The 27,769-nt window shown below is 45.9% G+C and overlaps 2 protein-coding genes across 15 annotated transcripts in view; both read right to left on the minus strand.

Annotated features, from left to right (window-relative positions):
* Nucleotides 1-88: 88 nt before the first annotated feature.
* LOC113572718 (uncharacterized) lies at nt 89-6,954 on the minus strand. 8 transcript variants are annotated; one of them, XM_081724123.1, is made up of 21 exons: nt 6,570-6,954; nt 6,241-6,393; nt 5,946-6,124; nt 5,671-5,815; nt 5,252-5,391; nt 5,002-5,088; nt 4,664-4,814; nt 4,243-4,404; nt 3,994-4,103; nt 3,796-3,904; nt 3,685-3,713; nt 3,466-3,557; nt 2,971-3,355; nt 2,661-2,731; nt 2,400-2,567; nt 1,784-1,902; nt 1,470-1,674; nt 1,113-1,320; nt 922-1,007; nt 596-759; nt 89-477 (listed from the first exon to the last, which is right to left on the minus strand). In XM_081724123.1, exons 3-21 carry the CDS (start codon nt 6,021-6,023, stop codon nt 413-415), a joined length of 2,574 nt encoding a protein of 857 aa, XP_081580249.1. In that variant the 5' UTR covers nt 6,024-6,124; nt 6,241-6,393; nt 6,570-6,954; the 3' UTR covers nt 89-412. The 8 variants fall into 8 exon arrangements, with proteins under 8 accessions (XP_081580249.1, XP_081580251.1, XP_081580250.1 ...); XM_081724125.1 differs by lacking the exon at nt 6,570-6,954 and having other exon boundaries at nt 2,971-3,141; nt 3,241-3,355; nt 6,241-6,561; XM_081724124.1 differs by lacking the exon at nt 6,570-6,954 and having other exon boundaries at nt 5,671-5,791; nt 6,241-6,561.
* A 136-nt stretch (nt 6,955-7,090) lies between these two features.
* Nucleotides 7,091-27,769, minus strand: part of prkn (parkin RBR E3 ubiquitin protein ligase) — a 56,039-nt gene continuing 35,360 nt past the window's right edge. For 5 of the 7 annotated variants that reach the window (XM_035531398.2, XM_027002518.3, XM_081724132.1 and 2 more), the window contains 5 exons: nt 19,001-19,062; nt 15,921-16,070; nt 8,808-8,894; nt 8,530-8,650; nt 7,091-7,792 (listed from right to left, as the gene is read on the minus strand). In XM_035531398.2, the coding sequence (XP_035387291.2) occupies nt 7,683-7,792; nt 8,530-8,650; nt 8,808-8,894; nt 15,921-16,070; nt 19,001-19,062 (530 nt within the window). In that variant the 3' untranslated portion in view covers nt 7,091-7,682. Of the gene's footprint in view, nt 7,793-8,529; nt 8,651-8,807; nt 8,895-15,920; nt 16,071-18,449; nt 18,908-19,000; nt 19,063-27,769 lie in introns of those variants that run through there. The other 2 variants (XM_081724131.1, XM_081724133.1) reach the window with 2 other exon arrangements.

The raw sequence follows: 27,769 nt of genomic DNA on the forward strand, positions 1-27,769 counted from the left end.
TAAATGTATTAGCTAAGGCAACTACCACAATTATAAATTAATAATCGTTGGTAAGTTCTTTTATCTGTTAAATGAAAAAATACAGCAGTTTAATTGGTATTTTTTATTGATTAAAAGGTAATATAAGTGTTTGTACTCTGGGTAGTAAAGCAACACAAGCTAGCCCAAATTTCAAACTGATCAAAGATAATCAGTTCTGGCATAGCACTTATCAATACTGGTTAGTATATATGTTTCACCGTATCAGTGAAACCAACAATAAGGTATCCAAAACACAATAAGCTGGTCACAAGGTAATTGTATATAGTAAGCAAACCATCTACAAGTTAACATAATTATCATGTAACCATCACACAACTGTGATTTTATTGACTTTGTTCCATAATTACTGCACAGCTAGGTTTTCTGTATTTTAGATGGCATTATCTTTGTCCAGTTTCAGTACTGCCGAAGATGTATTAGACACTTCATCACCAGCTGTAAAAATAAGCACATTCAGCTTAGGTGATTTTAAGATCATTCAAGTCTAAAAACTGAGAAACTACCAGCGGCTCCTCTCATGACAAAAGTTAGTGAAACAGCATAAGACACTCACATTTTTTAGACTCTGACGGAATGATCTGCAACAGTAATGTCTGTAGCTTCTTCAGATCTTCCCGTATGTCTCGTAGATCTTGAATCTGTTGTTGTTGGTCCTTCTCAAGTCTGACTAATGTGCTGCACCATTCTGCCTGCACTGCTAGTGAGGAGGTTGTCCTTCTGTACGGAACATTTTCCAAAGCTCTAATGCATTCTCTTCTCAGAAGTTACTAGTCCAATTATGCATGATGATTAGCAGGTGGAGAGATACCACGAGACCTTTTGTTACAAAGTAAAACAATGAAACTTTTATTCTGAATGCCAAGATCCAAATTAACTCACCTAGTAGCTCTGTAGCTCTCATTTGCTCTGTAGCTCTCATTTGGTTTTGTCTCCTTTTGGATGTCCAAATACTCATCCAAAGTAACCTGTGGAGTTAGACACACACCTTACAATAGGCTACCACTGCACTTTGTAGAGGGAACCAAAAGGTCTTTTTAGAAATCACCAAATCTGTCAGCATTGTACAGTACCTTAATCTGTGCAGACAGTTTCTTCATGTCTTCTTGCTGATCTGGGTCAGTTATGACGTCTCCATCGTAAAACTCTCCAAGGGGAGCACAGAAGTTGTGAATGTACTGTTTATCATAGAAACGTTGCAGGTAAGGCATGGACTCCTCTACCTGCAGAACAACGGTCGCCTGTTGCATCACTGCATTTGCCTGCGCGTTGTCATGCACTCTACCGAAACAATGCACAGGAGCTTTATTGGGACACTCAAATAAAACAAACGGGTCAATGATTGTTAATTGTTGCTACCACTGGGCAATGATGGAACAATATTGGTTGTCCAGCACAAAGTTGTCCTTCAGTCATTCTCTCACCCTTACCTTTGGAAGGTGTCAGAGAGCAGGGCGATCATGAGGTTGACACACAACACAGAGGATAGCGCCAGAAAAGTACCGCAGAGCAGGTGAGCCATGATGGAGTCCACGGCCACCATGGCATCAAACTCGTACTCATCCACTAGGGTGATCCGGTACAGGCTGTAGAGCATCTGGGGCACTGTCTGCATGCTAGGCACATTCACTAAGCCTTACAGCAAGAGAGAAGGCCTAACATAGGTAACACACTCATATGGCAAACATATGCAATAATCCTAACTCCTTTACAAAAAAAAAATTCATCCCACAATCGCTCGCACCTCCAAATATAATCCAGAAAGCACAGGCGTAGGGGATGTAGATCTCTGCATATAAGAAGAGGAAGCGCAGAACATCACCCACTATCTTCCCCAGCATGACAGTGAAAGGACCCATAACCCTAAGGAATAATTGAAAACCATACATTTGCTAACAGATCTCATATGATTCTAATACTACATATTAATTGTGAAGTTACTGGGATGACCTGGCCAAAAGAAATGCAATCAAAGTATGCATTGTACATTGTGCTGCAAAATCAGGACTTTTAACTGTATGGTACGCAAGCCTCTGATTCTTATGTTTCCATGGTTACCTCAACGTCTAGCAGATGTTACCATGGTTACCTAGGCACAAAGAAGGCACTACCTTTAATGCGTGGCATAACCTAAGAGAAGGTACATGGTGGTATAGGCCACTGACCAGGTGTCACCATTTCTTCTTTAGACACTCTCTAGAAGACCTCGTTTCCATGGCAGCCAATGACCCTGGCCAGGTATTACTAATATGCCTAAGGGCTTCTGTCTTCAGCTTGTGTAACTATGGTAACTGCAGCCATTTACCAGGTACCAGGTGTTCCTATCAAGAGTTCACTGATGGGTAAGTGATGACTTTTACCTAAAGGCCCGGACATGCTTCATCAGCCTTAGCCAAAGGAAGATGATGGTCACAGCGAAGATGCGAAGGCTATACGTTCGAAGTGCATGTGAAACCAGGTATACATCAGCTAAATGGAGGCTCAAGACAGCTATCAACAATATGTACACAAGCCAATCAAATATGTTCCTGTAAAATGAAACAAATGGAATTAGTTACATTAAATAATTTAACTCTCAAACATTTATGTTCTCCATTTTGTGTAAAATTCCAGGTCTCTACCAGCAGTCTTGTGAGTAGCTCCCTTTCAAATTCCAGACAGCCCTCCTCTGCCCCTCTAAATAATGCCGCTCCTTAAGAACAAAATGAAACAAAGGCATCTCTATTTTGAGAGCGTCCATTTAATTTATCTGCGTGTACTGAAGATGCGAGTCCACAAACAACCAAAATAAGCTCTTCCAGTACAAAAAAAAAACAAGGCTATTAGATTATAACAACAAAGTAAAAGTATAAAGGAAAGTAATTTCTCATAATTATGTTTTCCTAAGTTAGTGGAGTGCGCCGGTGCTCTGCAGTGGTGGTGGAGTGTTACCTCGGGCCACATGGGGTGAGTGCAGGCCAGGTCTTCACGGAGTCTCCGATCGCTCCACTGCTGCCAGTCCTTCAGCTTTCTGAAGGAGTGCAGGACCTCCATCACCTCCCTGTACACCTCCAACACAGTCAGTCCCAATGCCACCGCCACCACCACCACCCGCCACCAGTCCTGTGGAGAGAAATGTTGTGTGTGTGTGTGTGTGTGTGTGTGTGTGTGTGTGTGTGTTGTGTTGTGTTGACTATCGGTGATTCCTAAAATTTGACTTACCTGAGGAAAAATATACCGACTACCCTCCTCCCGTGACACAGACACAGAAATGGCCACAACTGTCCAGGAAATGATAAATAAAAAATTAAGCAGCAAGAGAATCCAGGCACCCAGTCTATGGGAAAAAAGAAAAAAAAAAAAACAATTCCCACTTTTATCAGGACTAATTGTCTTTTAATGTGTATGTGTTTTCTGTTCCTGTGATGAGTGTTAATGGAGCTTTACCTGCCGTATAGGTTCCATTTGACAGCAATGAGTTTCAGCACTACAGGATGCATAATGAGGTCCAGTTTCCCTTGGTGAACAATAAGCCCCAGCTTTTCAAGGGAGAGACAGAGTATTAGAATCATCCAGGCAAAGACATGGGAAAGGGCTTCAGATGTAAGCATATGAGAACAAATATTAATAGCAAAATGAAGTCTCGTCAGGTTGATGACGGTGTACCGGTGATAAAGGCTCACTGCGGTGTTGCCCTAGAAAGTGAACAAATATTTAGTGATTTTCTACCCAGCACGATAGCATCTCTCATGTTTGTATTCTAATCAGTGCAGTTACCTTGTGAATTTTTCTTGCACGCTGGCTCTGGTTCAAGCAGCTGCAGGTAGTAGAACTGCTGCCGAGTCACTGGGTCTTTCACGTGGAACTGATTCAGTGCCAGTTTGGCCTGCAGAGACCAAGTGAGACCTGGATTGCATAGAGAGAAGGGTACTAGATGTAGAGCTGTGGACTTGGTGGATTTCCGGTTCCCCTTACCACAGGCGTCATCTTGCCAATCATGGCGGTGATGCACAGTTGTCCATCAGAGTCCTGCAGCCCGGCATCTGCCCCCAGCTCCAACAGTGTGTGCGCAGCTTCACTGCGCTCTGTAAAACACACACACACACACACACACCTCTCTTTATCTCTCTCAAAGAAAAATATAATGGCCCTAAGGTCTGTGTAAAAGTGGTCTAACAATGGATACTGATGGGCCTATTATTATGGCTCCTATAAAACCATTACCTAGGTTGGCAGCCAGTTGTAGCGGAGTTCTTTGTTTGTAGTCTTGTGCACCAATGTCTGCACCATTCTGCAGCAAAATCTGAATTGCCCCAATTGCATCATTCTTAGAAGCAAAGTGTAATGCTGTTTGCAGGTCTTTATAAGTGCGCGCCTCAATATCAGCTGAAAGAACAGAGAAACCTTGTCTAGACATTTTTTTAGCTTATGTATATAACACAGAGAGACACTCTTATCCAGAGTAACTTACAATTTCAGTCATATTATAGAGATAGAATGTAGTGTTAGGAGTCTTGCCCAAGGACTCTTATTGGTATAACAAGGGTACACTTGCCTGGATGGGGGTTTAAACCTCAGTCCCCCACAGGAGAGGCAGCGATGTTACCCACTACAATAACCATTAAAAGACATACACAAAACACACCTCCTCTTTCTATAAGGAACCAAATCATTTCTTCGTAATCCAAGGCTGCTGCCACGTGCAAAGCAGTGACGCCAAATGCGTCAGCCCTCAGGACATCTGCTCCTCTCTCCAGAAAGAACCGCATCACATCTACGTTCCAGGCCCGAGAGATCTACCAAATCAGACATTTGCTAAAAATGTGCATAGAGGAATAAATTAAATATGAACTACTAAAATGCAGTCCAAACCCCCCGAGAACCTTTTACACGTGAAATTCAGACAGCTACACGTCCCAGGTTGCACCTGTGATATTATCTGACACCTCACAGCAGAGGGCAGCGTGAGGCTAAAGTGCTCACCTCATGCAGTGCTGTCTGTCCATATTTGTCTGGTGAATTGGGGTCGGCACCCTCGGCGAGGATGCCGTTCAGGTACTGCAGGTCGACCTGCAATACAGGCCGCACCATTATGTCAGACCAATGTGCCCGCGCCTGCCGCCAGGCTGCTTTTCAGAGCGCTCGCTCTACGCAACAGAGCGTCTCCCTAGCCAGCATGCAGTGCATACAGTACAGTTGCCATGGAGATATGAGGGGCCATATTGTCCTCTACCTCATCGGCGTCCTGGTTGCTGGTGGCCAGGACTCGGAAGTGGTCCAGCAGGCATCTGTTCAGCCGCTGCTCTTTGTCAGGCCCATCTACAGCGTCCTCATCCCAGGCGAGGCCTTTGTACTTCCTGCCCACAGGCTCCCCTGCCATGAGATCAACATGAGCAGTTCATATTTCAGTATCCTGAATGCAACAGAGATGCAGTGAAATCTGATGTTCGGGTAATCTGTTTTCTGGATAGCTAGGGAGGGTCTTTAAAGTTTGGTTTTGTTTTAGATAACAATTTGAGTGGAGCTACTCACATTAACACACACCGGTACACAAAGGCAATTATCTTCCTCATTAAAATGAATCATATGCTTTGGGTATTGACTGACAGTAGTACTCTGATGAGGCTTTATGCTTGTGTGTGTGCGCATTACCTGAGGGTTTCTTCCTCACACATTTACAAGCAGCCCGTTTCCATCGGCCCCTGGTGTAGGACGCCCACTGCGAAACAGACTGCGCTACTGAGGCAGACAAATTCGTGACCTGCTGTGCTGTCTGCCAACACAGACGCATAAAAAACTGGTAAAACCACAAGTGTCATTAACAATGGATTAAGGTATTTAAGATGTCCTTACAAGACATTTTGTAAGAATGTTAATGAAGACAAATGATATGTAAGACAAAATATATGCCAAGTTCCAGTCCTTACTTGGTGACATACTCTATCAGTGAGCTCCAGGCCTGAGTTATCATGACCGCCTGGTCTGACGTGACTCGGTCTCTTCATATTCAGCCCTGTGGCTCTCGGTTCCTTACTGGTTCACTGCCTTCAGAGTTACGCTCTGACACCACAGACGGTTACATAAGTAATGGCTGGACTGCTCCCAGCTAAAAACGACAGAAACTATGGTCAGATTCCAATCCTCGCACAGCACAGACGAATAACCTAATCCAGTGAACTACACTACATTTAACTCGCGACAACAAATTGCCCTGTACAGTACCTTCCACAAGCAACGGCTGGAAAGCTGAAGTGTTTGCTGCCGAATACATTAACGTCTCTTCTGTACGTACAGTCTGGGCGAATGTGAGCTTTACAACACCGTTCACTGCTCCTCAGCTCCTCTCGGTTGTTTTCATACGGTCCGTTTCTACCACTGCCCAGCGAGTCATAAAAAACATATTGCTCATTACCCAACGGCCTGACCGCCTTTAAGTCATAAATCCTGACGTAATGAAGCACGCTGCAGCATTTATCTCAAAATGTTTAACGGAACAGAGGGAGGAACCCTCCCTTAAGACAAGCCAAAGAGCGAAGGCCTGTTTATGATACCTTATCTGCAGCTGCTGGGGTCCCTGAAGCACGTCTAATTACCATATAAACGGAGCAACTTGGTGTTAATAGTGTGTGTCAGCCACAACAGACACACACACCTCAGCGGTTTCCAAATTAATCACATTTGACTGACGACGTTACTGACAGCGCGCCTCGGACACACCAGCGCAGATGTGACAGTCGGGAACGAGTGATGTTTGACGGAGAGGGCGTGACCTTCCCGCTTTGAGTGACAGGTATGAAATGAAAGCCGTAAAGGCCACGACACGCTGAAGCCTTTCGGCTATTTAGGCTGATCATTTCACCAGCACAAATTGTCCGTTGTGTGGAACTGCACGTGAGACATTTCACTAGTCTTCTGACCCCATCTCCTATTGCCATCAAGGGGCAATGCCCATGTCTTCATGGTGATAATAAACACCATTAACCTGCCCACTTGGTGTTTTAAGCAAATGGTTATTATAGGTTTGGCCATGTTTCAGATGCGAGGGGAAAAAAAAAAGACAAGACACATCATGTAATCATAATAATCATCATCTCTTAGGAGATATCAAGATGAAACATCAAAACCATTGTCTCTGAGGATCCTGTTCTATTTATACTGATTGTCTTTCATTATGAAGTACAGTACTAATCTATACCAGAAAATAATACAAGCATTCGAAAGATCAAAAGGTAGATGAACATACAAATCAACATATGAAAATAGTAGTACAGTACACAAAAAGAAGGACCTCAGACATGTCAGGACGACAGCCAAAGTAGAGAATTTAAAGGCGACTTTCAAGGGGTTTCACTGAAATATTTTAATACGATTGTGAGACACAACAACTGGCATACAATACACATGATATCCGCCACCTAGGTTACGCTGCACGTACTTTGCATTTCGTACGCTACCTTTTATCCGACCAAAGTTGTGGTTGCACCTGGATGTCAGGAGCATTTACAGCATTAACCCGACATATGTAGGCATAAATGACATCTTTCATCTCTGCTCTTCTGTAGATGCCAAAATTGCTGGGGGATTGTGCGTCTCTCCCACACACACTCTGCCCATCTCCCTGAGTCAAAGTGTGCCTTGGGGGCATGCAAGCGAGTGTGAGTGTGTCAGCCGAACCAGTGGTTGCCCATGCAATCCCGGTTCCACTCCATGCGACATAGCCAGCACCACTCAAACTTACACTGGGCCCGGGGACACACCATGTGCATGCAGCCGCCTGGGGAGAGCAGAAACACAGGCGACCAAGACAGCACAGGCCACAAAAACGCTCAGTCAGTCCTGATGCACACTAATCACGTCTACACCAGCTCCACTACACAACATATGTTACTCTGATATATAGTCTAAATGTCTGGTGTTGCACCTTTTGGAGTGAATCTTAAAAATGCAGTACCATTTTACACCAAGATTGCCATCATAATGAGTTTAATAATGGTTTTAAATTAGCTTGTGGTTATTAACTAGGTCATAAACCCTATTCAAGTCATAAGTTAAGTCATAAATAAAAAGGGGATTGGTGACTAGTGCTAGTACAATAAGACAACCCTTTATAAAAGTCTATAAAAGGATAGCGACTTGTTGACTTGTGAAAAGTGAATTTAGTCATTTCAAATGTTGATGTTGGACAAATGATCATTTTTGACCAATAATGCATCTTGTTGGTGATTAAATGACAGTAACGTGTTAAATATCTGCTGAAGCTGATAAGCCAAAGATAAGTAGGCAGCAAGATCTGAGCTTTAAACAGTATAGATGAATGTGAGCTCACCTTCTGGCAAGCAGCACATCTATACTCTTTTTATGTATATAACTGCGTATTAATGACTTAAGGTGTTTACGACCAAAATAATGACATTAAACAAGTCTTTAACCATTCATAAACTCTTTGGTCAGTTTTATTCTAAAGCGACACCAGTGAGAAATGTCATAGCGTGGAGTGTGAGGGGGGCCCACCATTCTTCTCCACAGGGACCCTGCACTTGGGACAAGGGCGGGTGGTCTCGTCTATGGTCTCCAGTGATGCCTGCTCCCAGCGGGCACGCAGGGCGGCCCCCTCGTCCAGCACGTAGCCCTGCTGCGGCGTTGGTGAGAGCAGGACCAAGACAGCATGCAGGAGAAATCCATGAATCAAGCAGGCTCGTCCGAGCCGTAATGTTGTCAGCCGTGGTTAAGTTAGACGTTTGAGAACATGTCATCAATCATTGGAGGGCTTGAGTGTATGTGGGACGTACCTGTGGAGCGCCTCCTGCTGGCATGGCAGTCCTTCGCCTGCACTCGCCCTCGTGGTACTCTTCCATGCAGTCCCGGCAGAACACAAACTGCACCCGGAAACCACAACCACAGGTGTTATGTAGCAACACAGATGTCATAACATTAGAAGTTTAGAATAATGAAACCCTTTAACACTAAAGGCTGCAAAACCCACAATGAATAGAATAGAATAGAATATATTTATTGTCATTGCACAAGTACGAGATTAAGGTACTGGAGTGTTATGGAAAAAAAAAAAATCCCTTAATCAGCGCAATCATACACAGCAAACACTAGGGGGCAGACTTTTGCCATGTTCCATGTTGCCAGCGCCCTGTTGCTTTTTAATGTAAAGGACAGATTAAAGTGTTCCTCTTATTTTTAGCATAGCAGCACCTTGGAGGTTCTGCACTGATTTGGCACATCTTCAGAAGCAGAGCATGTGAAGAAGAAGAGCTCGCGTTCTCTAAACCATCAACCTTTTTTTGTTTTTACTGGTTTTTTTCTTCCCTCAGAGGTGACAGATAGCAGCTCTCTTCTCAGGGGCACAGAACAGACATTTCTTTGTTTTCCTACTGCATGCACAGGGACGAGGGGAGGGAAAAAAAACAATTATCTGACAGCCATTTTCTTCTAACAATCTCCTGCTCCAGATATTACCCCTCCCCAAAACCAGATGAACCAGAATGCGGCTTGGTTCATCATCGTCATTGTCATCATCATCATCATCATCGTCGGCAGCCGTGTAGGCAGCCATTTCATCAACCGCCTGTGGCTTCAGATGGAGGAGGTGTAGATCTGATCTTCTGACAGAGTGGGAAGAAAAGCACTTTGTGGTTTCTGTCCTCGCGTGAAGTGTTTGTTTTCCTGGTTCTGCACGGCAGCACAGTAAAAGGGACCAGTGCAGCCGCGAGCCACGCACACGCGCGCTCAAACGCAGCCTTCCAAACAAACCAGTGTGGATACTGAGATGCTTCTGTATTCCAGCAGTTCATTGTGTGTGTGTGTGTGTGTGTTTCTGCATCACTCCGCTTGTGTGTGTGTGTTATTACAGGATCTAGACAAAATCTGACAGCAGCAAGCTAATATGACTTAAATAAGAACATTGGGATAAGTCAGTAAAACGATTCTTAAGACAGTCTTCGGTGATCTCATCTCATCTAGCAGACTGACTGAATCACGCCCTGTACGCTCTAAATCTCACACGACTCACACATACACACACACGTACGCACACACCCAAATTCAGACCACGAAAGCAATAATACAATCCTTCTGACACTGTTTTGCTAACACACTGCCACACTCACAGCAGCAACACTATTGAGAAAGACAGAACGATAAGTAGAGAAGGGGGAGGGAGGCTGAGAGTCCTTCTCGACGGTCAAATCCTCACACTCCACCCAAAAAGTCCTTCTAAACTAACGCAATGGCAATTCAACCTGGTGTATGTCCTCTGGATGACAATACACTAGCAACTTGATACAGCCCTAATAGCTCAGGAACTCAAATGCAGTTTTATCTTTTATCCCACATGCTAAAATAGGTGGACTTATGATGCTCTTTACGCAACAATCAGGCATGGTTTTTCAGTGACTGATCAATTTAATTTACGATAAATATATTTTACTTTCCATAAATATTACACTCAAACTATGTACAAACTAAGATATAAAGTGGACAAAAATTATGCTGATAGAGAGATTCTGAAAACATATCTGGATTCAGTGTGCATAAACACTTAATAAACAGGTAATATTTTGCATGGGACAAAACCTGTGTTAACCAGTGTATTGTATGAACCTGTTTAGCCATAAAGAAACTGCATATATGCAGAAAAAGACACACACAAACTCACTCACACACACCCCAGCCTGTACACAAACGGACTCGCACACAATCCCCCACCCCGACTGTACACATACAGACTGTGTGTACAAACGCACCCCCCCCACACACACACATTCGACAGACACACAAACCACACCATGAAGCCTTCTATCAGTTATATGAACAGACCTAGCCAGCAGTACACTATTCAAACATAGCTTCACTATAGGTTTATGGAGAGTTGATCCCCACTGCTCTCGCACTGCACTCAGACGAGACTCCCACACACGCTCGCATATACACACACCTACATACTCTCTCACTCTCTTACACACGAAGTTGCATTCAGACATACTCATTCTCACGCAATCTCACACACTCTCTCTCCCATGCAAACAGTACCCCAATAGCAAAGCCTATTAAAAGATCCTCCAGGTGGAGGGGATGTATTGATTTTTGTGGAGTAGAATATGTGAGGCAGGCCGGATGTGTGGGCCTGCACACGGCCTGAACACAAAAAAACCCTTCAGCGTGCACCTCACTGGAGAGAGATTTGTGTGTGTGTATGTGTGTGTGTGTGTGTTTGTGAAGCCTGGGCTCATTATGGCAGGAGAAGGCCAACTCCAATAAAGCCTTTATCTATGGCAGCCAGACGCAGCACTGCACGCAGTGACCACACCATCACTGGCACCCAGGCCAAACACCCCCCCCACACACACACACCGCCATGAAGATGAAACTTCACACACACACACACACACACACACACACACACACAAGCATGCATGTGCGCACGCAAACACACACACACACACACTGCCACTGATACGAGACTCCACACACATACAGGTACACACACAACACACAAATACAGCCTTTCTTTGGCAGAACCACACAGCCAGCACTTGCACTGGCCATGACACAAAGAGGTTGTCCAAATCACACAAACGCATATAAAACACAGACGTGCATGTGTGCACAAACAGAATCACTGCATCACAGCTCTGCCCAAGGTAAAATACCCATCCTCATATGTATAAAACTCTTATCATGCAGTTGTTATTTGGTTCTAGAAATACATCCATTTATGTTGGTAAGATTGTTTGAGTAAGCTTAGTGCTGGGTACACGAGTCTTTGATGAATTGCAATCCAAACATTTTTGTTTGTTTGAGCTTTCTAATCTTTTTTAAAAGGGACTTTTTGTTCTGAATCTCCATTCACAAATGCCTTGTAATAATGCTACAGAACGCTTCCCTTTACACAGTATAAACAATAGTGACCTTGCATGACTCTGTACACACTCCCACCTTTGGCTTTTCTCTCTGCCTTATCCCCACTTTCCCAAGTGGAACATCGGGGCTCCCACACTTTTAATTTTCCTAGACTTTTCCAGGACATTTTCCATGACTGACATGCAAATTCACAGACATACACACACCCAGATAATCCTACAGAGCATGGGCAACCCTGGTTAAAATTTCTGTTACTGTCGATATGAGTAGAAGAGGAACTGATTTCTTTAATATTTTAAGAAAGATTACTTGGGCCATTATCTTGGGCCGTCTTGCCTGCATTGCTCTTTTGAGGTCTAGCCCCAGGTTTTCGATGACTATTAGGTCGGGGGTCTGTCAGGGTCGAGGCAAAACCTTTAGCTTGTGCCCCTTGAGGAAATCCATTGTGGGTTTTGAGGTTTGGGATCATCGTCCTGTTGTAGAAGCCGTCCTCTTTTCATCTTCAGCTTCTTGGCAGAAGGTGTGACGTTTGCTTCAAGGATTTGCTGGTGTTTATTTGAATCCATTCTTCCCTCTACCAGTGGAATGTTCCGTGTTCCTGGCTGCAACACAAGCCCAAAGCAAGATCGATCCTCCTCCGTGCCGACAGTTAGAAAGGTGTTCTCTTCATGAAATTCTGCACCTTTTTTTCTCCAGACATACCTTTGCTCATTGTGGCTAAAAAAAAAAAAGTTCTATTTTAATGTAATCATTCCATATGACTTGTTCCCAAAATGCATCAGGCTTGTTTAGACGGCCCTTTGCAAAATCTGTCACTGAATTTTGTGGTGAGGAGGCAGGAAAGGTTTTCTTTTGATGACTCTTCCATGAAGGTCACATTTGTGCAAGTGTCACCTCAGAGTAGAACAGCGCACGACCACTCCATAGTCTGTTAAATTTTCCTGAGGCTCTTTGTCAGTCAAATGCGGGTTCCGATTGGCTTTTCTAGCAATCCTACAAGTAGTTCTCATGGAAAGTTTTCTCAGTCTTTCAAACCTCAACTTGATCTAAACTCCTTTTGAATGCCATTTCTTAATTACATTATGAACTGAGGAAATGGCTACCTGAAAACACTTTGATATCTTCTTCTAGCTTTCTCTAACTCTGTGATGGGCAGAGGAATTGCTGATTGATGGGACAAGGCTGGAGGAGTCAGAGTGCTTTTAAAGCTTTGACGTTGGCACTACCTGGCCTTTCTTGACCGTGATTATGAGCAAGCCATTGCCCTATCAAGCTGATCATGGTCTAAGACCTTGGTAAAAGTGATCGGAGAACTAAAACGTCTTGGGCTGTCCAAACTATAGCAGGGTGTTCCCTTCCTTTTTTCAATCTAAAATTGAGTAAAGCAAAAATAAGACATCAATCTTGCTTAAAATGATGACTGTTTTATCTTTTATTTTATCCAATTTGGAGGTCAGTTAATCTTCTACTAAATTAACTATTCACAATAACATATATTTTGTCATTGGGTGCCCAAACGTTTTATCTGCATATCAGATAGGATAAAGAGCAGCTATAATGTATGAAACATGAAAACTAAATAACTTATTTATTTTAAATATCCCACTTTTTTAGATGCCTGTGCAATGGCCTGTTGACTGATATAGATAAGCTTTCGTAGTGTCCATGACTTGCTAGGTAACTGGCAACCTAGCCAGTGAATGCTTTTCAACTGCTTAAGCAAAAATACATCCAGTACATAACTATGCCAACCTACTTTTGGATGTTTCACCCATTTTTCAACTTTGAATATGAATATCTTACAATAACATTTTAACTTAAGGTCTAATTTATAATATTATTACTGCAGCCTTGTAATTAATTGACCAGCCAAGATGAAGCTTCTTACTTTATGTAGGATCATCTATGCTGTTCTATGTTGCTAAGCACTTAACACACATTCCATTTTTTATTCCCTACTACACATGAATACTGAAGTAAACAAATACATATTTGAGTACTCCGGTAAACATACACAGTTAATTTGGATAACTATATATCCAAATAAGAAAGCCCTCATTTTAATATGATTTATTTATTACGCTGTGGACAGAAAGCCGTGTTTTCATCACAGTTTAAAATGAGACTGCAAAGTAAAATGAAAAATATGCTTTATGTGTAAAAGAAGTGAGTGGGACAATGTAGAGATGGATGGAAGATAAGAAGTCCAGGGACTGGTTAGGGCAAGTAGTGAGAGATCCACACGGAGCGTGGTTAATCAGAAGGGGCCCATGAAGTATAGATGTGAGTAGCAGTATGAAGTAAGTGTAAGTGTGTGTGTGTGTGTGTGTGCGTGCGTGATGGCCATTTTTGGCTTTTTATCTCATGACAAGGAGAGACAACAGAGAGACCTCGCTCAGCAGGTTGCCCCCCTCAGATGGCTTAGGTTCAAATGTTCTCACACACAAACATAAAGGTCTTACACAGCAACCTTACACACACATCAATACGTACTCATTTGCTCTGACGTGCACACAGAGCCAAGTGTGAACTATGGTGTAGGTATTATATAAACCTTCAGCATTCATCTCTGTCATATTTCATGCTTTCAGTTTATATTTTTCCATTCTTCAATTGATCTACTAGAGTTCCTTTCTTTCTTTTTCATGGCTTTTTAAAACCACTCTGTTCTTCTCTCATTCCCAGACAGTGTGTGTGTGTGTGTGTGTGTGTGAGACAGTGAGTGTGTGTGTGAGACAGTGAGTGTGTAGTGTGTGTATAGTGTTTGTTTTTGTTACAGTGAGTGTGTGTGTGAGACAGTGAGTGTGTAGTGTGTGTATAGTGTGTGTGTTTGTTTTTGTTACAGTGAGTGTGTGTGTGAGACAGTGAGTGTGTAGTGTGTGTATAGTGTTTGTTTTTGTTACAGTGAGTGTGTGTATGAGACAGTGAGTGTGTAGTGTGTGTATAGTGTGTGTGTTTGTTTTTGTTACAGTGAGTGAGTGTGAATGTGAGTGCCTGCGTGTGTGAGAGAGTGTGAGAGAGTGTGTGTGCGAGACGTGTTACACACAGGCACATGTTGCACCAGCGTAGTACCAGAGCAGTGTTGGAATGCCACTACTCAGTGCGGGCGAAACTCTACCACTCCTCTACTCACTCTGCTCTTACGCGCCGATTGCCATGTTTTACGAAATACTCAGAAATGTTCCTTTGTCCATATGACACTGCCGGGTAATTAATTTCAGTAGATTAATCAACATTCCAAATATGCAATATCAGTGGTTTAATAACACAGTTTTACAGGACCTCAATAAAACTTCCAGAATTGTTTTCCAAAACTGGAAATCTAGCCTGATTTCTCAGATTTCCAGGAGGTGGAACACACTATTCCATGATAAAACCCTGGGGCAGTGCCATTCCCAGGGGCCTTGCTTAAAAAGCGTCTGTGAATCAGATCAATGGAACAGGACTCAACCAATCCGGCTCCTGAGACAAACAGGAGATGAAGGCTCCCCCACCTCACCCCCACCCCTTCACTGTGATGATGATGTTTGTGTTTGCAAACATGCAATCAGTCAGCACTAATGGCTGCCGAACTGCACCCTAATCTTTAATCGACTGGCTAATTACAAAACATCATGCAAATGGTGTGGCAATTATATCTTAATCGCACTGTGATTGGACAAGCCTTGGAAACGGGAGGCAGAGGCCAAGGGTGACGGCGCGGGCCTCTCAGGCAGAGATGGGGGCCTAAAGGGGGGAGGGGTCATCAGAGGTCAGGGCTGGGAAGCTGAGCTTGTTAGCGGTCAGAGTGATAGCTGGGTTAGCAGTAGACCGATCAGGGGGTGGAGACACTGCAGTATTACTCTGGAGCAGTGGATGTTGAACGGTAGTCCTTAAAAATATAGGCACAGTGCTCCCTTATCGAAAACCTGAATGACAAGGGTCGGTCCCCACACTGTGAAAGGCTGATCCCAGATCAGAGCTCTTGGATATGAGTGGGTCGTGGAGGTTGTGTGTGCTGGTCAGAGGTCAGGAGGAGGTGTGAGGCTCACCCCGCAGCCCAGGCCGACCCTCCGCTCACACTGGATCCTCCGCTGGTCCTGCTCAGGGAGCAGACCAGCCCCACAGCCTGGAGCAGGGCACAGGACACCTCCCATCTTCAGCAAGCACTCCTCCGCTGCATAGCGCTGGTACCGCTCATACTGAGAGAGGGAGAGAGAGGGAGGGAGCGAGAGAAAGAGAAAGCTCGAGCGCAAGAGAAAGAGACAGAGAAAGACAGAGAGAGAATGAGAAAGAATGAGAGGGAGGACAAGGAAAATCGAGAGAGCAAGAGGCAGAGAGAGAGAGAGAGAGAGACACACACAGAGAAAGAGAGAGGGAAGAAAAAGGAGGAATTACTGACCCTCAGTGACCTTTACATATGTGCAGTGTATACACCTTGTGCAGAATCCCCCTGTTATGAGGTCTTCCAACATCTCTACACAGAAAGCAGCAATTTCCAGGCTCAGAGCAATGAGCTGCTATGTGAAGATGCCAGGATAGGATCGAGACCTGATATTATAGCCGGAGATGGAAAGGCCTCCTCATACCTGACCCCCCACAACAACGCCACACAGCCACCCTGACACTGTGCTGAATAAGAATGGTAAGGAGTTAATGCGGTCCCGTCAAGGCCCGTACACGCTTAACGGTCAGATCCAAGGAGACTCTTTAGGCCGCATCACTGAGCAGTAGCTCAGCTCTTGGGTCTAGTATAGTCCACTGTGCTATTATTGGCATGGATCCCTCCTCCTTTAGTGCGTTCACCGTCAGACCCCAGTTACATTTATCAGACCACTGCCACGTTAATGTACTCGTAAAGAGAATTCAACAATTAGAGAAATCAAAAGAGCCCTACAGAAATGTCAGAATGTAATACAAATCAGAAGCAGGATATACCAATACAGAATGAATGAATCAGCCTTCAATAATAAAAAATGCTCAAAAAGGCATGTGGCCCCGACAACGTTGGGATTAGGACTGAAATGACCTGCACAGTGCCTTTACTAAAACTCTTCAATCTGGTTCTTCAAACTGGCCGCCTTCCTGAAGCTTGGAAGGATCTCTGCTGTACTATTAACACACGAATACAGGCCTTCCTTACTGAGCACACAACAGTATGGCAGACTATTTTATCAAATTCTAAAATGTAGCGTAGGAGGTGAAGTTATATGACATTATCAGATCTGTATATTTGAATAACAAAATGCAGGACAGAATTTGGCAACAAAAGGATACTTCACTCGAGGGTGTGGGGTTGAATCAGCACTGCAGCTCGAGTCCAAGCCCGTTCAACCTTTATGTAAAGGCATTATCGGGGTTACTGGAAATCAGGACTAAATTATACAGAAGTGAAATTTCCGATCTATTCGGATGATCTACTGCTGTTGTCTTCCACAGCACGATAGAACCAGGGCCACAGCAGCAACCAGACCTGCTGGAGCACTTCTGTCAGAACTGCGCCCCAACAGTCAATCTGGACAAAACCAAAGTTGTAATTTTCTAGGGGAAAAAAAGCCAGTTTTCAGGAAAACAGGCAGCTTTTCACTCTAGGAAACACTACCCTAAAGCATTCATTACATATTGATTACCCTGGGCTGAAAATCAGCGCCTCAGGAAACTTTGATCTGGGAGTGAATGCGCTAAAAGAAAAAGTACAAAGAGCTTTCTATGCAATCAGAAAGAAATTCTATAAAATAGATGACATTTTTGATAGTCCCAAAGCCAGTACCCTGTGAGCTGGTACTGACACCAACTAACCTATCACACAGCAGCCTCAGTCCAGCATTGTGGACCAAAGTCCAATCAGAGTGCACCAAATGATCAAACAAAGCAAAAAAAATCCTATCTGGAAAATTGGGACAATGACACCAAAACAGTTCAAATTATAGCTCTGTCAGGTAGAGAACGCCGATCCTCTGCCCAACAGAACAGAGAACATGAATTAGTAGAATACCTCTACACCATCAGGAGATCCACAGCACAGACAGATCTTCACTAAGCACAGGCTTGGTGACCATAATCTGGCCATAGAAACAGGCAGATACAAAACATTCTGGCTACCCCGTGTGGTCAATGTGAGATCAGTGAGGTCAAGACGGAACAGAACCTTTTCTTCCATTGTGAAACATTCACACAGCCGCTAAGATTTCACTGTATAATTGAAATTCTCCTCCAATCTAAACAAATTACACAGAAAAAAACCTCTTGCTGAAAAATGTGGCAACATATAAACATATAGTAATATCCTTTACACTAATACACGCACCACACCTCTCACTGTATGTGATAATGATCTATATCCTGTTAATATATTTAATGTTATTACGGATTTTATTTTATCTAGCTTATTATAATTTGTCACCTTACTTTTTAAAAAATGATTTTGTTACTTATCACTATTAGAACCATTATTGTCATCATTAACTTAAAATCAGGGTTATTCCCACAGAGCATGTTCAGCTCCAACCACTATTTGCTTTGGCAAAATTGTACCTGATACAATCATGCCAGTAGAGCTACCTTGAATTGAAATCTAGAGACAGACAGAGAGAGGCAGAGAGAGAGAGAGAGAGAGAGAGAGAGAGAGAGAGAGAGAGAGGGGGATGGAGTGAGTGAGAACGAGAGAATAACAGAGGTGGGAGGGATTGAGGGAGAGAGAGAAAGACAGCGAGAGAAAGGGAGAGAAACACAGAGCACTAAAAGAGTCAGACCTCGGCGGGCTTGGACCGCTCTTTAGACAAACACTTTGCACGTAGCAGCTCAAATCGCTGAGAAAATTTCAGAGATAATGAAAATAAAATGTCTGCAGCAGAGGCTTCACAAAAGGAGGAGACATCCCTCTAAGGAAGAGGGTGGCCCCTCTCTCTATGGCCTGGGCGGATGGAGGAAAGGAGGTGAAGGAGACGCCTCCATGGAGGTGGCTTATTGAGTGGCCGAGAGAAACGGCAGATGAACCAATTAAGAAGCTGTCTGATTTTCTCCTGATTTCCCATGAGTTCTGTGAAAGACATGAAAGGTGTGTGGATTGTGATTGTGTGTGTGTGTGTGTGTGTGCGTGCGCACATTCAAACCTTACGAGTCCACAACCCACCTGCTCATCACCCAGGACCCGAAAATGATGAACGTCTTTAATGAGAGAGTCAGGGCATCCAGCTAGAGGAAAGAGGCAGAAGAAGGAACTGGAATTATCCAACAAGCCTAAAACTTTGCCCAGTGTCATTCAAACAAAACGCATTACCATGCAAAGGCAAACACACACACACACACACACGCGCTAAAGAGAGGTGCAGCACAGAGGCTGAGGACCTTTAATGGGGGAGCGTGTCAGTGCACTCCCTCAAGCACTCCCTCCTCACACAGACACCTCCCATTTAAAACTACTCCAGAGGATTATGCACCACAAATGGTTGGAAATGAATGTGTGTGTGTACCACAAAAGAGGGGTCAACTACTCTTTAACAAGCCACTCTGTAATGATGTGGTCCCTCTCACAAGCAAATACTACACTCTGGACCAAAGGCTTTGAAGAGGAACAACAGACACCAATTGCCTCTCCAGAGATTAATGACTGCTCTAACCAGTGTATGTTTCTCACACACACACACACACACCACACACACCACACCTTCTTAAATTCTTTGTCTCCTCTAAAAAATAAGCGCTGAATGGACTATTATGGTATGAGGTACTATAAATGGAAAAACACCTACATGAACCTTGGCAAATGGAACAAGGTTGGAAGACCAAACGGGAAGACCGCATGTCTTCCAAACGCTGACCACCTCCCTTCCAAACGCTGATCGCCTCCCTGCTAAAGGTCTCTGACAGTGGCATCTTCTTGCACTGTGGCCTCGTGGATTTGCAGAGAACAGTAAACGTGACACGGCAGTGCCCAGAGGGGGCCCATATCCCCGCCTACCCATGCTGCCTGCAGACCCGCGGAATGCTAATGCCTCTAATCTCCCTCCAGGGCCGCTAACGCAAACTCTGACTCACTTTTCTTATGCAAATAGCGGTGGCGCGCGCTAATCGTACCTGAGGACTCTCGGCCACTGGTGGCAAATATTAAAACGGACGGTGAGCGGGGGGGCTTGGGGCCCTGGGGGAGGGCCCCCGTTCACGTTTCTCAAAAAGTAATTAAAGATACAGACCATGGCAGAATGGCGTGATGTTACCATGGCGATGTGAGCGGTCCATGCAAGGAGGTTGAAGCGGGGGGAGGTAGCTGGACGGGTAGAGAGGTTGAGAGAGAGAGATAGACGGGGTTAGAGACGGGTGCGTTAAAGGCGGGTGGAGGGACAGGTATAGAGAGAGAGACAGACTGAGAGTGAGAGAGAGACAGGTAGCGAGACAGACAGGTAAGACCAAAAAAGGACGGGATGGGACAAAGTTCCCTCCCAAGTGCATGAGGAGTGATCAGTGAAAGCATTAACTCACTCAATTGCATCTTTTAATGGAAGTTGGTCAAGCACTGCAGCCACATGCTTATCAATCCTCTCCCTACTGTGCAGACGAGCTCGCAGGGCACTCGGGGAGGTCGAGCGTGAGCGAGGGCCCGGAGCATGGTGGTTAGGAACACATGGCATGCAACCCATTATGGAGCTTTGCCTGTGTCCAAGACGTGCATGTACATCCTCCTTACCACAGTCTCCCTACCAGGACATTTGTTGTACCCTGCTTTTTGATAGAGTGGTACCAGTATTTTTTTTTTTTATATATATATTCCAGGGACCAGTGTGCGTTTCAAGCGTCCATCATTACATATAAATACAAGAGGGGTGTGCTGGTATAACAGGGCGAAATGGACATTAGTCCAGCGTGTCTTCTTCGCTACACAAGTCGGCTCACAATCCGCGTGACTAGGTTTCAAATGCCTGTTGCCATATCCTGTTTATTTCATGTCCACAGTCACTCCTGCCTCTCTAATGAGAACCGCATGGTAAACACACCTGATGATGTTAACTGATACCAGAACGATTTAATGACATCTTATTAACGGAGTTGTGCTCCCAGTGAAAAAAGAGCCTTTTAACCTAAAAGATTAAACAATTAAAGAGAACATATTGAACTCAAGCGAAAATTTTAACTTTTACTGGAGTAAATTCTAATACAATCAGCCAAGCACAAGACTGCACTTCAGCCAACATTCGAGTCGACTCGCTGTGGGGAGTTCCAGATTGTTCCGTCGATTTCTCATAGAAAAACACCAGAGGATCTGCCACCTGCCGCGGCGAGACAACACGTCCGCTGGGGGACGTCCGCACTGCGACAGAGCCCCCACACCCAAGGCCTGCGCCCCTCCCTGTCAGGTACACACCCTTCCGGATGAACACCGTTCCGGGCACGTGTATGGCCCTTCCTGAAGACGTGGCTACCCGTTACCGTGACCGCCACGCGAGGCATGCGCGCGCTCCACTCAGCCACGGCGCTCCACTCGGACGGAACCCGGCAGAGAAAAAATTAAACGCGCGCACACATGCACGCAGACACGCAGAGTGAGAAGCAGAGCGTAATGATGAGCGTGGCTGGATGACGCTCATTTAGCAGCTTCTTTGGCTTAATTACTAGTCGGCGGCGTGCTGGCAAGACTGACGTCGGCTGTGTAGTTCCTCCTGCCGGCTGGACCAGCTGCTTGACTGATGTTCGCAAAATGGATTCGGAAATGAAACCAATGGGTCTCCCCCGTTTCTAATTCTAATACAGCCGGTGGGGGATGTTGCGGGTTTTACGTTCATGTAACATTTCGCGAAAGCCGACATTACGCACCAAATAGCAGTCTATGACTACCTTTCGAAACACCTACTGCTATGGTGCAACTAAACATAAAGTAATGTGTTGAACTCCTCCCATTTATACACTGTAATCATTTTACAAGCCACGACTCGGCCAGACTCACCAGTGAGTCAGAGCAGAAAAAAGAGACCCTGCGTGGGGGCTGAGCCCCGCCTACGCCGTGCGGCCCTGCTGCTCTTAGATATCCCTCATTACCGCTTAGTCATGAGCGCAGCCAGAGGGGGCACTGTTAATGGGCTGCAGCGGAGCTGGAATGAGCTGAGTAGGCCAACAGGCACAACAGTGGGGGAGCGTTATTGGGGGGGGGGGGGGGGGGGGGGTAGAGAAGAGAGAGAGAAAGAAAGGATCAAAAAGAGGGAGATAGAGAGGGGGAGAGGATGAAAGAATAAGGGTAGGAAGAGAGAAAGAGAAGGAGAGATAGAGGCCTTAATTTGGAGACAGGAGTGGCAGCTCTGGCCAGCATTAAATCTCTGTGAGCAGAGGAAGTCCACTTTAAGGGGCTGACCATCTAGAGAGCCGCACTGGAGCTCCGGGGCTTACAGTCCCATCGGCCCGACGAACTCCGAATCAGACAACACGGCATTAGCGCCCAACACTCTGGAAGACGAGGTTGTGCTCCCTCACCCGGGTAAAGCGCACGCACCGGCGTTTGCTCTGCCAGTCTGCAGCCCGTCGTGGTGCTTGCAGTCCTGCGCCGGGGCCATCACAGATGCATAACCCAGTCTGTCTTCACTCGCCCACAGCCTCATAACCTTTGATGACCAGACACCAGGGCCAAGGTCATTGATGTAGCAGTGTCGACGCCTGACACAGCACCTCCAAGCCTTTGTTGCTTTTACCACTCTCCTGCTCCTTTTTCTTTGGGGTGGGGGGGGGGCAGTGATGTGCTGAATTTTGAAGGGTCTCCACTACAGTTCTGCCAGTTCTTGTTCCGATGCAAAGCCTGATTGCTGTGCAGGCTTTGTTTTTGTTTATTTATACCCAAGACAATGGGCTCAAATTAGCATTTGAAAGCCCAATCAAAAAGTTCTTTAAGCATGCGCAATTATATAGACAATCAGTACCCCACCTCCACCCCCATCCCTCATCCCACCCCACCCCACCCCTACTTCTGACATTTCCAATAAACAGCACGAATAAGAAGTGTAAGGCGCGCTGGTCAGGCAGGTCGCTCTCCGGTCACGCCTCCGGCCGACCCTGTGCATTATCCAGCTCCCCACACCAGGCCAGGGCTGGTTACTAGCTCACTGCCTGCACTGTAGTGTCATCTGATATAAAGAAACCCCACTCACGCACATAAAAACATTCACCCACATAAAACCACGCCTGTGCACCTGCTCCGGGCGGCCATTCCGGACGACCATCCCGGACAGATGGCTCCGTACCACTTTCTAAGAGGACATGATTTTATTTTTTAAATGAGGCGGGAAAATAATGCGGGGGTTGGGTGTGGGGGTCGAAAGCCCTGAAACCAGCTGTGCCGTCTTGATGGGACAGACTTACCCTTCAAACGGGTACGAGAAGTCCGGCTAACAGCGCCGGTGCTTAGCAGCTGCGATAAGCGCAGAAGGTGTTTACCTGTTGATGAAAGGCTAAGCCACTCCGACGTGGATCTGGTTCCAGAGGAGGCCGCTGCCCTTAAGTGCTGTTCATTTGCGATTCCAGAGAGGAGCAGCACAGGGGACCATACGGCAGGGTAGCCCCAGGCCTCTCGTTGGAGATCAACCCCCACCCCCCCGTGTCTCGCTCATATTAATGAGCGTTACACGCCGCTGGATTTTAGTTGGTGGGAAGCGCGTGCATGCACACACACTCAGAAACACACATACAGTGTGGTGTGGATAAGGCTCCACAGCTCTTTCAGGTGTAAACAGGTATGGGCTAAAGGCTGCAGGTCACTTGCTCTTCTGAGAGAGAGAGAGAGAGAGAGAGAGAAAGAGAAAGCGAGTAAGCGGACAGCAGACCGAATGAAAGCAAGCGGGCCGGTTAATAATCCCCCAGCGAGCAAGGGCTTATTTTAAGGCCCTGCGCGTGTGAAGCAGTTTGATGAAGAGCTCATTGGCAGGAAAGAGACCCCTACTGCTTACACGCAGCGAGACAGAAACACAGAGCAGGAAGAGGAGGGGAGACACGCCGTCGAGCAGGGCGGTACGTCCACGGCCCCACCGAGTCTTCCAGACGCCTACTACCCTGCAAGACTGACAGCTCAGAGTGAGAACCAGACACTCAGGGGAATGGAAGCAAGGTCATATAGAAGCTCCTGCTTTAAGCTTCAAGTGACTTCATTCTCTAGCTTGCATAATAGTTTTTGGCTCTCTCTCTCGACTTGTTAAAGACAGCGGTCCATCAGGGCAAGGTCAGGCTTGTGACAAATCACTTCCATTAATCTCATCCCCTCTGCTTTACACACTGTGAATAGGTCGTGCCAGCTTCATTCCGTAACACTAATGGCCTCGTGCCTTACATGACCACCAGTGCACACACACACGCAAACACATTCACACATACGCACACACACTCAGACACACTCACAACTCACAGAGAGAGATCACACAAGTACAATGGTCCGTGTGGAAAAATGACCATGGCAGGGCAAACCGATGGCAGTAGAGCAGAGGACATCTCTGCTCACGTTCAACCTAACCGACTCCCCTGGCAGTCCACGGCCGGTGAGGGGGCGAGACCCCGGGGATAAGTGCAGCACCGGTCTGCTGGAGGAAGAAAGCTCAATAATATGCACATGCGCATGCACATGCACGAGGGCGCACACACTTTTCAGCTGATAAGACAAACATGAACAAAGATGAAATTCCTTCTGGTTTGCCAGTCTGGGAGAGTGTTGCGAGCACAATTAAGAAAGAACTTGCTGGCGACATCAAGGTGGCAAGGCAACAGGACTGATAGGGCTCTGCTACCCAGATGAGAGTAAAAGCTATACTGAACTTTTTGAACACACACACACACACACACACACACACACACACACACACACACACACGGCACTGAGGAAGTGAGGGTTCCAGTGCATGTCTGGAGGAGAGAACCCAGCTCAGCCATTTGCACGTGCTCGCATGTTACAAAGCAGAATCAAGCCGTTTCCATGGCGACACACGCAGCGAGAACCGACTGCCTCTACTTCAAAGGTGGAGGGACTTAAAAGTGTTGTAGCACTGGAGAGGAAGTGAAGGGGATACGGAGAGGACAGAGAGAGAGGGAGGGAGAGAAGAAGACAGAGAGAGAGAGAGCGAGGGAGAGAGAGGGGGGTATCTTATCTTGTCTCCTGATGTCAAAACCCTTTACAAGGCTTTACCTTCAGAGATCCTTCATCCGCAGAACTCTCACCAGCACAAACAGGAAGCCGACACACACTCTGCCAATTCCTCTCTCACGCTGAACACACGTTTCTGCCTCCGTAATCCTGCTGTAGGTGACTTAGCCCGGAAAGCCCATCTAAAGTTTGGGCAGCGCGTCCAAACTACATCTGACTCTCAGTCTGCGAGGAAAACAAATGCATTTTTCTTGGCACGAAAACCCTGCAGGACCAACGCAGTCAATCTAAGGTCACACTTAATTGGATATATGGAGAAAATGGAAATGGAGAATGGAGCACTCACACTCTCGCTTTACTCAAAAGCGCCGAGTCATCAGGCTGCTCCAGGGTCCCGCTGCCTCCTCCCTACCCCTGCACAACCCACTCCTCCTGGCCCTCTCTCCCACCGCGACCTCCTCTTCCTCGCCCCTCCTCCACCCAGGGAGTCCGCTGCGTCGCGGTAGCTAGCGGCCAGCGGCCCATGCACAGACTCTCCTCATGGCGGGATGGCGGTGTCTCTTAGAAGGGCCTGCGGCAGAAGACGACGGCCAGCCAGCGCTCGCCTCGTCGCAGCTCCGGAACGGCTCGCCACGCCGACGGGACTTGGGCTGACAGGACACGGCCTGGATATTCCTGAGAGGCGTCGCTCATTCGCTCGAGGGGGCTGGCACCTATCTTACCTGTGGAGGGTCTTACAGGAGGATGGGATGAAGGGAGGATGTAGGTACTGCTGCTCCACAGAGCCGAAGAGAAAACACTGTCTTCTCAGAAAAACAGATGAAAATCATATGCCTGCTGTCTCAGCATGGCGTACGTACATTTGAAATATTTTCTTTCAAATGGCCAGTGGGATGCTCGCTTCCTCATTGGGGTGGGGGTGGTGGCATGACTCACTACACCCTTGGGGTCTTCGACAGGATGTGCCATGAATGTTGGGGAGAACAGGTTACTCATATGATTAAAAGCGTTCCCACATGACCAGACGCCACAGCGCAGCTCCAGGGTTATCATTTGGTTGACTCCGTGGTTATCTTTCGGTTGACTCATACCACCGTGGCCATGAGCAGGGAGAAACGTATCAAAGACGAAGCTTCCTGTGTGGGAATGTAAATGCCGGTAAATATTGCGACTCCTGGTGGGGGAAGCACTCAGGTAACCTGAGCTCATTTGGGTAATCTAAATTAAATCTCCTATTTCCCACATCGCCGAGAGGAGGGTCCACAGCAGCCCTGTCTGTAGACATGGTGGAAAACGGCTTTCTGACCTTAACCAAATCATAACAAGCCTGAGGTACATTCGCCAACTAGGATGCGATTTAATTGGCTGAGGTCAGTTTCCCACGGCCGTGCGACAGACGCAGACAGGGCGATGGAGAGAGCCGCGACGGAGGTGCGGAACGGGGCTGTGAGTCTGTGGTGGGACCCTGCACCCAAACACGCAAAAATAAAGAAATAAATCTGAATTATAACTCAATTTCCTCTTCAATAACTAGCTGGGAGAGAGAACAAAAAAGAGGCTTTTTCATAAAAAACGGGGCCGACAAATCAATAATTATATAAAAAGGCCGGTTAGTGTCTTCTCAGCAGACACGAGACCGTGCCATCCTTCTCTAGGCTGCCCGCTGCTAGCCTGGGGCAGACACCTGCTGCCGAGAAAGCGGGCAGGGTAGGGGTGGGGTGGTGACAAGGAATCTCATTTTTAATGTCCTTCACCAGCACGAAGGGCAACTGGCCAGACAAAGAGCCACGGTAGCAACGAGGACAGCATATGAGACCAACGAGGAGACGGGGGAATGCGTCCTGCGTGAGAGTCAGGCAGCGCGCGCAGGCCGGGTCGGACGAGGACGGGAGTCGCTCCGTTTTGTGAATGGACACTGCAGACTCAGCCAGTCCTTTCGAGCTACAGACAGCTAATTAACTCTGTAACGTAGGACACCCGAGTTGGACACATGCAGACTGGAGATCTTTGATGACAACTCTGATGTGTCTATCAGATCTAGATCTGGGCTGTTGCTATATATAAGACTTTTAAAGTGAGACATTTAAAATATGCCCTTAAAATCTCATTTTATTTCTTACAAGCCCCATATTCAACTATAATTTTGCCTTTCAAATGGTTTTTCACCAGTGTATGATTCAGTGCACAGTACTTTTCTCACTTTCTCCACACAAAAAAAAGGCTAAGGTTTCATTAAAGAGGCCTGAAGATATACAGCCTTTACTTCAAGGGTCAAAGTCTTTCAAGGTTTTAGAACTGAAGTCAGAAATAGGAAACAGTCTATCTTTTAATGTGAAATTGTCCCAAGGTTTTTAAATATCAGTTGAATTAGCCTGTGTCATTTGCCCTTTTCAATTTTATATCACAATGTACTTGCATATAAAACACATTCAAACGCATATATCTATCTGTGGCATTTTAAAAGAATGGCATCTGTGCACTTCAGGCCAAAAGTGCAGAAGCTAACAGTGATTATCTGCACAAAGAATAATTAGACAACTTTGTGCTTCAGGAAAATGATCTAAAACATATTTTAAAACCATTCCAAAACTACTAAGACTGGAAAACAGAGTAAGGCAGAACATGCAAAGTAGCCAGATACCCCACATTCACTGATCTCTCACCAGTGAGTCCCTGGGCAATGAACTGGACTGTTCGGTTAGAAACCCCAATCCCTGTATCAAAAAGACGCCACAGGAAGTTCTTTACTCAGAATTCATAAAGGCTTCGATTTGCATACCAACAACATACCTACTAAAA

Source organism: Electrophorus electricus, chromosome 12 (assembly GCF_041902795.1).
Source record: "Electrophorus electricus isolate QZ-2024a chromosome 12, ASM4190279v1, whole genome shotgun sequence".
Taxonomy (NCBI): Eukaryota; Metazoa; Chordata; class Actinopteri; order Gymnotiformes; family Gymnotidae; genus Electrophorus; species Electrophorus electricus.